The sequence below is a fragment of the Bufo gargarizans genome, chromosome 7 (genome assembly GCF_014858855.1).
Source record: "Bufo gargarizans isolate SCDJY-AF-19 chromosome 7, ASM1485885v1, whole genome shotgun sequence".
Lineage (NCBI taxonomy): Eukaryota > Metazoa > Chordata > Amphibia > Anura > Bufonidae > Bufo > Bufo gargarizans.
The window spans coordinates 770,618-781,704 of record NC_058086.1 but is presented as its reverse complement, the minus strand read 5'-3'; the positions used below and the strand labels follow the sequence as shown (position 1 = coordinate 781,704).

The 11,087-nt window shown below is 44.0% G+C and overlaps 1 protein-coding gene across 1 annotated transcript in view; it reads right to left on the bottom strand.

The window, feature by feature from the left end:
* Nucleotides 1-1,976: 1,976 nt before the first annotated feature.
* WBP2NL (WBP2 N-terminal like) overlaps nucleotides 1,977-11,087 on the bottom strand; it is a 28,803-nt gene continuing 19,692 nt past the window's right edge. Inside the window, exons 6-8 of the mRNA XM_044301637.1 lie at nucleotides 9,378-9,512; nucleotides 7,783-7,859; nucleotides 1,977-3,426 (exon numbers count right to left, since the gene is read on the bottom strand). Of these exons, the coding sequence (XP_044157572.1) occupies nucleotides 3,379-3,426; nucleotides 7,783-7,859; nucleotides 9,378-9,512 (260 nt within the window). The 3' untranslated portion in view covers nucleotides 1,977-3,378. The remainder of the gene's footprint in view (nucleotides 3,427-7,782; nucleotides 7,860-9,377; nucleotides 9,513-11,087) is intronic.

The window sequence follows — 11,087 nt, the reverse complement described above, 5'->3', positions numbered from 1 at the left end:
TCCTGCACACTCCGGTAAGGCCCAATAGCAGGCGACGGCCGACAGCTACCAGCTGCATCGCCGTATCCTGGTCCTATGAAGGCCAGGAAAAAAAGGCAGGGAGCAGATTGCCGCACTGCGGCACCCCAGGGACCAGCTTAGGTCCAGCAGGGGAAGGGTCCAGAGGCCCAGTATGGGGGGTCCCGAGGCCCAGTATGGGTGGGGTCCAGAGGCCCAGTATGGGGGGGGTCCAGAGGCCCAGTATGGGGGGGGCCCACCCCTCAGGCACGCAGGAGACCATTGGGTGGGGGGTAGGGGACGTAGGGCTGGAGAAGCCACTCTCTTACCACAGCCGTCTTCACCCTCGGTTCACTCCAGCAGGGTCGCCCCTTCAGCTACTGGCACCGTAGTGGCAGGACGCTGGAAGAGGGACTTGGCGTGCGGGCGACCCTTGCGCTGGCGGGATGCAGGGGAGCTGGGCTGCCCTGGTCCACCTTGCCTTCTGTGGGGGAGGCAGCAGTGCGGATGACCGGCACTGGCGCAGCTCAACCCCGGGAGAAACAGAGAGGTCTAGTGCGTCTCTGTTGTCCCTGATGTGCTGGAACAAAAAGAAAAGAAAAAAGTAAAAATCAAAAATTTAAACAAGGAGAAAAGAGCCCTGCAGAGCAGGGAGTGTCTTGCCTCCTTGGACACTAAGCAAAAAACTGGCAGCCTCTCTCTCCAGGCTGAGGGTATAGCTGTGGAGGAGGGGCTTAACAGTCTTCACTTAGTGTCACGCCTCCTATGGAGATGAGCTATACCCAAGGTCTTCTGTGTCCCCCAAGGAAACTGGGCGAGAAAAATGTTTTCCTTTTTACAGCCAAGTGTTTCAAAATTTTGTGAAATACCTGTGGGCGCTCAGTACAAACCTCGATACATTCCTTGAGAGGTGTATTTTCCAACATGGGAGCACTGTTTGGTGGTTTCTACTATGGGGTACCTCAGAGTCTCTTCAACTGTGACATAGTGCCCAAAATGGTTCAAGAGAAATCTGCCCTCCAAAAGCCATTTGGCATTCCTTCCCTTTGGAGCACCGATAGAGCAGTTTACGAACCACATATGGGGTGTTTCTGTGTTTAGGAGAAAATGGGTAAAAAATTTCTAGGTGCGTTTTTTACTTTTACCCCCTTGTGAAAATGACAAATTTGGGGCTAATGCAACAGAAATTAATGGTCATTTATGAAACTGATGTAAAGTACAACTTACTTAGTTGCATATAGCAACCAGAGTCCACCTTTCATATACCAAAGCTGTTAAAAAGGTGGAATCTGATTGGTTACTATGGACAACATTTTAGATTTTCACAGCTAAATGTTTCTAAATTCTGTAAACCGTCTCTTAATGAAATCTTTGAGGGGTGTAGTTTCCAAAAAGTGTTCACTTTTTGGGGATTACCACTCCAGGGGTACCTCAGGGTCTCTTCAAATACTGTACATTTCAGCAAAATCTGCCCTCCAAAAACCTTTATGACCTCTGCCACGTGCCCATAGAGCACAGAATGTGCCGGCAGATAAGAACCATTTGGCCCATCTAGTCTGCCCAGCATTTTATGTACACATATAGGGTGTTTTTGTAAACTGCAGAATCAGGGTAATACATATTGAGACAAGGTTATTGCTGATAACCTTGCTGCGTTACAGGACAAAATGGACTAACATAGCACTTCCCAAATATTCTTGTTTTCCAATTTGGTTCCATTTTTTCATCACCGGCCTCCTAGCTACCTGTGCCGTAGATGAAATGTTGCTGCAGCTTGCAAAAAAGCCCTCTACAGTGAAGTCATGTGACCTCCCTATGGTCATCAAGCAGCGATGTTGTCATACAGGATTGCAAAGAGTGTCCGAACACGGACTATGGCAGAATCGGAGAAGTCAGTATATTAGAAAGCTTGTGATTATGTTTTAGGTCCATTGAACTGTACGTTAAAAACTCGCAAAAATGTTTCAAACCACAAAAGGTCAGAAAATAATATGCAAACACGCCATTCATTTTATTAAAAAGTAAAGGCTATGTGAAGAAAAAAAAAAGAAAAAAAGAAAAACATAAAAATGACAAGACTAGGTTGCGGTTGACGAGCGGGGGATCCAAAATATACATTGCACTAACACTACCACACCATGTAAATACTTCATTAAATGCATAAGGTCCCATTCACAGCTACATTTGAATTCTGGTAGTCTGATCTGGCTGAGGATCAGGCTACTGGAGCTCACCATGTCTAGAATTGCTGGATACGACCGTGTACCACTGGATCACCATGGACTATGATGGGATTCTGCAGTGTTCCGGACACTTTTCCAGCATAAATGTCAGATATTGGCTGGACAAATATTGCTGCGTGCAGCGGTTTTTGTCTGGCCAACAACTGGGATTTATGCTGGAGCGGTCTAACGGAATAGCCTGCAGGATTCGCAACACAACTGTGAACGCAGCCTAATGCTTAAAATCCATCTTAAGACTGAGGCAATATTTCATACAGAACACTGCCCCACAGAATACACACACATCCTATGTGAATGTAAGCCTAGATATATACAGTAAAAGTCTATAATGTGCCAAACATAACACGTTTAGATGAATCACACGCCCCAGTAAGATGCAACATCCCATGTCTCACATTAACAAGCAGACAAATATATGTATTTTTTTTATTAAAGAGGAAAATGAATAAAATATTGCTTAACCTATACATTTTTCTATATATGTACAAATATATCTTTATTACATGTTCTGTGTTAACAAGAATATGATTCGGTGTTCCGTATCTTAACTTATAGTTTTATGTGCAGTTTATCACCCAAAAAGCCTTCTCTTGCTTTAAAGGGGTGGTCTAGGATTCAAAAGACATCACTGCTTCCAAAAACTAGGGCCATCCCCATCCACAGATTATGTGAGGATTGCAGCTTAACCTCACTCACTCCAATGGAGCCAAGGTGCACTACCAGACACCAAAAGACACAAAGGATGCTGGTTCTGGAAGAATGCAGCCATGCCTTTCGAATCCTGGACAACTTATGTGTTCATCTCTAACAAAAAATAAAAAATAAAAATGTAAAATCCTTATGATATACAACCTAAATGCAAGATCAAGGCAAACCTTGATGTTGCATTTGACAGCTTTTTGGGGCACCTCACTGAGATCACTGAAGTAAACATACCTTATTAGTATCCATGTCACAACTCTTACAGTTATAAATAGGTTAATACTCTAGGATACAAATATTGGAATTATTCATTGATACCTGCCACAGTTTTCTTACAAGGCTGGCCACAGGGAACTGAGAATTAGGGAACCGACTTGAAAGTACAAAGTGGGCCAAAATATAAAGACATAGAAGCAGTCCAGAAGAACATGCCATTCTAATTTGTTTTCTTGTCATCTGTAGGTGCATATGGAGGAGGCCGCTCCTAAAAATGTTAAAAAGGAAAGAAATACTGTGTAAAATTATCATAAGATCAGTAAGAAATGTTTATGATCACACTCTTAAAGTGAACCTGCCATATGAAATCAGAATAAGGTAGACATTTTGCGGCATACAGGTTTAGATAATCTGAAGTAGTAAAGACATTTTCACACCGCAGTATTTTGGTTAGTATTTTGCATCAGTAAGCCAAAAGCAGCAAAAGGCCTAGAACACAGAAAGGTTCATGTCCTGACTGAGTTTTAAATACAGAGGTACAAAAAAAAAAAACTTGCCTGAAAATCCTTAGCTCTTCTGTCCACAGGTATAGCTGCTGCCACTAGGAGGCAGACACCAAGTAAAAATGTGTTCGCTCCTCCCATGAGCTATACCCTTCATACGGGGATATACATCAAAATCTTTATGATCCAGGAAGAATTCTGGAGAGCCATGGAGGCACCAAAATGAAAACCTTTCTTGATCAGAAGAGGCTTTAATCTCCTTAACCTATAAAGGTCTCAATCTGAGGAGAGTTTGGATGTCTGCTCCTCGTCTAGATCAGGCTCTATTGGATATAGCACCTTGTCAGTTTCTGTCCCTGGAAGATAAATCTGAGAAAAACTCCTGGGAGGAAAGGGGGAAGGGAGGGCGAGATGGATGACACAGAAGAGGAGCAAGGGTGAGAATGGGAAATTCTGTGCCGTTTTTTGCAGCCGATCATGATGGGAGGCAGTAGATAAGTCCTTGATATTCAAGGGACCATCATGAGATCTAAAAGGAATGTGTCCAAATATCTCTAGGATGGTCCTATTGGTCTGTACCATCTTGGATAAGGAATGTGTCCTTTCCCATTCAGCTGAAACCCAGGTCCAATACTCACAAAACAGCTTAGAAGGAAATCTTTGGCCAAGCACACTGGCAGCCAACTAAGGCAGACAGTACCCTATCTGCCTCAGAGATGGACCCTAAAACAAGCTACTGATGATGCAAAGGCAGATAGGAGCAGGTGCGTTTGTGGAATGGCAGGAACAAGAGTTGGAGCCAGGAAGTGGTGTGAGCAAATTGCAGCATGCAGAGGGGGAAGAGACTGGAGTAGGTGAAGTAGGTCGGAGAAGGAACGCTCAAAACCCCTCCTACCAACTTTGAGCTTTGCCAGAAAGAAAGCCAGTGGAGCTGTTGTTCGGGACTGACCTATTAGAAGCATGCCCTGCTATGCTGTCTACCCGGGCAGGAAAAAGTAAGTGATCAACAGTGGTTGACAGCATATTTGGTGATCGGCCGCTCCCTGCCTCCAGAGTAAGGGAACAATCAGCAGGCTTGATGACCTGCTTGTTCTCCCTCCTAGTGATTGGGGTAACAGGAAGCTGCTACCACCTGTATTGCCAATAAAAAAATAAAATAAAATAAAATAATAGAAAAAATATAATTAGAAATAAAAATTGTAGAGAAATCATAGATGAGTCTAATGAATGCCACCTGGCTTCAACAAACCATTATAACACTGTAACCTCAAGTTTGGAATATGTATTCGAAATCTAACCTATATTACTAGTCTCTTGAAACATAGTACTTCTCCTGACAGAGAAAACAAAATAGCTCAGGACTGATGGCAGTGTTCTTGCCTAGTCCAGTATTGTGTGTCCCTTCAAACTCATATGGCTTGCTACCTAGGTTCCCTAGTCTCAGGTTTATAAGAAGCTGTGCAGTAAGATCTCTAGGATGTGTGAACACTATTAGAGGAGGAGGGGGGGGGGAGACAGATTAAAGTGGACAAGTGCTCCGATAGTGGCCAAACATCCTAGGGATCTAACTGCACAGTTCCTTATAGGCTAGGGATTACTGACCCTAGGGAGCAAGCTCCAGTAGTTTGAAGAGACCCCCAATACCATGTTTGGCAGGAACACTGCCATCAGTCTGGAACTATATTGTTCCATTTATGACGAGAAGTACTATATTTTCAACATTTAGTAATAAAAGTCAATATTTTACAGGTTACAGAAAATGGTAGCAAACCTGAAAACAATTATGTCTGCCTACTACAGGGACTAAACCGTTTGGGTTTAGCCCCTGCAGAAAAGGTATAGCTGATGGGAGAAGCTAACATGTTTTACTTAGTGTCCACCTCCAAGTGGCAACAGCTATACTCATGGTCTTGTCCTCAATGACATTAGGGGGACCTGTGGATGGCGAGGGGGACCTGTGGATGGCACTGTTATGGGGAGGGGGACCTGTGGATGACCATGTTATGGGGAGGGGGATCTGTGGATGACACTGCTATGGGGGAGATCTGTGGATGACACATATAGCAAAAGATGCTCCCCCTCACGCGCCTGCTCCCCCCCCCACTTTATGAATGAAGCAGACGGAGCATGTGCATCACGTGAGTGAGTGACCTTACGCCGCAGCCCTCTCTGCCTGTTACTGGAGCTTCATTGTAAGGTAATAAAGATGCAGTGATTTAAAGTTCAAGGACCTGCAAGCATAGCGTCTGACCGCACGCTCCCGCCTGCATAGCAACGAATCGGCCGATTATTCGATAAGGAGATTCGTTGACAACAAATCCATTCGTTGATTAATCGTTGCAGCCCTAAATGACATGGAAGAGAAATAGTGACAAGAATATTGCCATGTACGACCCCTGCTTACCCTGCCAGTAAGAAAGTGTTAGTCCTGTTTGGCCTGTTCACAGGAGCTGACTGAATCTGTTCTGTACCCATAGTGACACAAAGAAAGAGTCACTCAGCTTGAGTTATCAGGACACTTGCTGTCTCTCCTTAAAGAGGACAACATCTGAACATTTCAGATAATAACAGGTCGCATAGTAGCCGATCAGTCGTCCATGGGATCCTTCGTATGAATGATCCCACCAACTAATCTGGATGACCAGGGAATCAGTTTTTTTTTATAAAAACTGACTCCCTAGTGCTTGAGCACAATGGCAAGTGATTGGCTGAATAGAACAGTGAAGTTTCGGCAGATGAATGGCCAAACTTTTACAGCATAGAGAATTACATTTTCACTAGACAACAGTATGCCATTGCGATATGAAAAACTAGCGTGAACTAAGATAATGGAATGGCTGAAATCGCCCATTCTAGCCACCTTGAAGCTGATCAAAAAAAAATTCTAACCAAAACGAACAGTTCAAATTTAAACAATGAACGACCATTTTAGCTGGCCAATGGCCTACCATTATCATTGGAGAAGAAGTTGGCCGTATTTAATGTCTTTGTCCGATAGTCAGACGAAAGATCTTTTGTTCTCATCGCTTGGTTTCATTGAATATCTATGGGCATGTAAGAAGGTACCTGGAATCATCGTAGATGGAAGATATGTGTCACCGAGGTTCCTGGCCTCGGTGAAATAAGAGCTGGTATTTTATGTGTCAGCAGCAGCTACTGCTAACTGACACTTTGAGATTTGGCATGGCTGTCATAGCTGATCCGGGACAGCTCTTACTGGGTGTAGTCAAAGTGCTGGGTGGGTGACTACTCCCCACGTTCCAGGCCGGGTTTTGACAGGCATAAAAACCTGCCAGCACTGCCAGGTGTGGTAGATTTACCTCCCTCTGACAGTGGAGCTCAGGAGTCTGTGTGCAATGAACTGAGGACTGTGCTGGGATTTGAGGTTTGAGCCGGGCTGGAGGACCCAGGCCCCTCTAAAGGCGAACAGGCCGCCTATGGACTAGATGAGGTTGAACTGCTAACAGGGTGTGAATGAACACCCAGGAGAAAAGGTGACACTTATTGCTTATGGACTTTCCTTGTGTGTGAACAAACACCAAGCCACCTGCGTTTTGTGATACACCAGTGTCTGAATAAACACCACTGTTTGATTCAAGAACTGTGTACTTTGCCTCTATACTGCATCCGCTAGTCCTAACTACCAGATTGAATCCCACAGGCAGTTAAACTCCTTCTTGACGCAGCGATTTTTTGGTCCTTGCCTTCCCGGAGCCATGACTTTTTTATTTTTCCGTTCACATAGCCGTATTAGGGCTTGTCTTTTGCGGGCAAAGTTGTACTTTCTAACGATCTGTAGTTTTTGCCAATAACAGACTTTTACAACACTTTTTATTACGGTAACTTTTTGGGGGAAATAAAATGATGAAAAAATGGCAAATATTTTATTTTTTCAGTTATGCCATTCACTTTAAGGGATCAATATTTTTTATATTTTAGTTTATTTTCAAAGCAAAAAATTACAGTTATGCCTTAACTACAAATAGCCAATACTTTGATACATCACAAGAACATAAGAAAAGATGTGTGAAAGCGGATCCTTATACTCAAGGTGTATAGTCAACAAGGAGCTAAACAGATACTTACAATACAGTAAGTATAAATGCAATTGAAGTACTCACCATGGGCATGTAGACATTGTGAGGATTTGCAGGGTTGTAGTATGCACTGGATGCAGCTTCTGCAGCTTTGTCACCTCCTAAAAATATAACAGTACAATTCACCAAATGCTTACTGTTTCATGTATAATTGTTTTGTCAATTTTTTAACATGACATTAGTGCCCCCAGTAAGAATAATGCTTTTGCAAAAAAAAAATGCTTTTGCAAAAAAAAAAAAAAAAAAAAAAAAAAACTTACCTCCTCCATTTGATGGCGCTGCGGTGAACACTCTCTGTTGACTGGAAGCTGAGGACGGGACCTGCGCTCCAGTGTGATGACGTCTCGGAGCTCCTGTTACGAGCTTCCAGACGGCGCGTTCCCTACTACGCGAACAAATGGAGGAGGTAGGCAAGTTCTTTTTTTTATTTTTATTAACACAAGTGGCGGTGGAGGTAAAGGCTGTACTAATGAGTACTCTGCAATGGAAGCGCTCATTAGTAACAGTCCATACAGAAAAATTGTGGGTATAAAGAAATTACCTGCACTGGCAGGGCCACTAAAATATCGACCTTGTCGGTTAGATACTGGCCGGGTGGCAACCCTAGCCGCAGAACAGATATATGTTCCACATCCAACTTCCATTATTGGTGGATTAGATGCAGACCCCTTCATTTCAATGGGGCCACAAAAGATGCAGACAGTACACAGTGTGCTCTCTACATCTTTTGCGGCCCCACTGAAATGAAGGGGTCCGCAACCAATCCACCAATAATTGGGATTGGATGTGGAACAAAAATACCATGGTGTGTGTGAATGGAGCCTTATCTTTATTTAACCATTACAGAGAGAGGCACAGGCAACATGGGAACAGGCCACTGACACTGGAGTCCTTTCCTGCAGTCAGTGATGTGTTCCTGCTTGTCTGTACCCCTCAGTCCCCTCCCTTCCCCCCAAAATGTGGACTTTATTCCATTGGTGGCAGTGGTGATGTCCAGCCTTTTCTCCAGCAGCAGGTAAGTGTCCTTTGGAGCTTGAAGCTCCCTTACTGAGCTGCTGAGAGAGACTGCTTCCTCCACGTGCAGGCGCCGATGTGAAAGCGCTGAGAGAGACAAGTTACCTGCATGTGGCGGAACCTGTCTCTCTCGGCATGCTCATCCCCTTCCATCCGGCGCCTGCATGGGGAGAAGCTTGTGCCCCAGCTCTTTCCGGCGCACTGTCAGATTAGGAAGCAGCCTAAAGTGCTGCTTCCAATGGAAGGGATGGCAGGGGTCCGGACAGCTGGTGTCCACGGTCCGTATTTGGACCGCGGTCCGCCAGTTGAGTATCCCTGCTCTAGGCATATAATGAATATAGTATATTAAATCTATTAAGAAATATCTATAAATAAGCAAGAGTCCATTTGAATGATAATAATTGTAATGTCTAGAAGCCTCTTAAAAGGATCTGATATAAAGTACAAGAGTTGGCACCTGGAGCAAAACACCCTTATAGCCCCAATGTTCAATAGTGTTGATGGTAAATGTTCGTATCGATCGCTGTGGGATCACTTATGCCCGACCATCTGTGCCATCAGTACCTCTATTTAGTTTTAAAACATTCTTCACAACCCCTTCTTACCTGGCATGCCAGGTTCTGTCCATGTGGAGGGAACAGTAGGGGCTGGGGCTCCAGAATAAGGTGGTCCTGGATAAGGTGGTGGAGGTGCCATATACATAGGATTCATCTCAGGTGGTGGTGGATACATACCAGGGCCTATAATAAAGGAATAACAAGAAATTCTGTCATTTTTAAAAGTGATGCTATAGTAGGTGAAGTAAAAAGTACATTACACTAAGCCATTTCAACTAAGACAAACCGTGTGGCTTTATAGAAGTGATATGAAAATCATTAACAACCAGGCCTGTTTGGGCCTTAAAATGTGTCTCAGAACTTTTTTTTCCTGCCAGTTAAAGGGCTTATCAGAGTAATGAAAAACAAAACAAAAAAAAACCTTATAAAACTCATCGGGACATACATATACATTAGTTAAAGGGCTTCTGTCCCCCCCCCCCCCAAAAGTCATTTTTTGTTTTTTTGGCTACTTAAAATCCTTATACAGCGATTTTTCAATATATAGTGCTCTTAGCCTTTTTCGTTCACTAGTTTCTTAAAAAAACAGACTTTTATAATATGTAAATTAGCGCATATAGATATCTATCTATCTATATCTCTATCTCATGTATGTACACTGAGCACTGCTACACCAGAAAAACTGAATTCTGCTACATTTGACCCCGCTCTACTGCATATCAATCTCCTACATTGGAAGAACTCATTTTACTACAGGTGACAAATTTTGCTCCGCTACTCTGAAATAAAACTCCAGAATTGTCCCATTTGAGGGCCTCTGCCTTGTTACATCTCTGCTACACCTGACAAACCAAGCACTGCTACATGTGTAGAACTCAGCATTAGGTGTAAAGAACTGAATTCCACTACATTTGACTAACTCAGGTCTGCTACATCTCATCTCTCCTACATTACATTTGACAAGCTCAGCTGACAAACTCATTTGACAACGTCCACTCTACTACATCTCTGCACCACATGTAAAGATCCGAAAGCTACTACATTTGACAAACTTAGCACTGCTACATTTCATCTGTCCTACACCTAACAAAACACAGCTCTGCTGCTCATCATTCTCCTACTACAGGTGACACATTTAGCTCTGAAAACAGTGACTTTGGGGTCCGAAGTGGGTCAGGGCTCTGGTGTTTTTACACGGCTGCCAATCGCAGAGGGAGGGGGCGGGCACTACAGTGGATAAGGGCGATGTTCGCTTCACAAGGCTGACGACACTGGTAAGGATCGCACATGCCCGATCCCTCACAGGAGCCGGCGCAGCCAGATACAGGGCTCTGGCGTTTCGTGTACAGAGCTGGGCCCCTCCATCAGGCAGGGATAAGACTGTACACGAGAAGTCATAACAGGAGCCTGGTGGATGACGTCGCGGGTCACATGACCCGCATCAGCCCTACAGAATCCCGGTACTATAGAAGAAAAATGTAAAATTACAACAGTATTATTAGCTAGGTTATAAGGCAGATGGGCATATATATTTATAGAACTCGGACAACCCTTTAAAACCAGAGACTGACATACATCCTTTTTCTAATCTTATTCTATTACCGAACATGATTATGGGGGGAGCCATCCTGCCCCAGCATTTAGAACCACCTTACAGCCGCCTCCATGGACAGGGGACTAAGCATACTGTGACCGATGCAGAGGTCAGGGTCGAGTAGATACGCTTGATATCACCTATTGTGAATGCTGGAGCCTGTG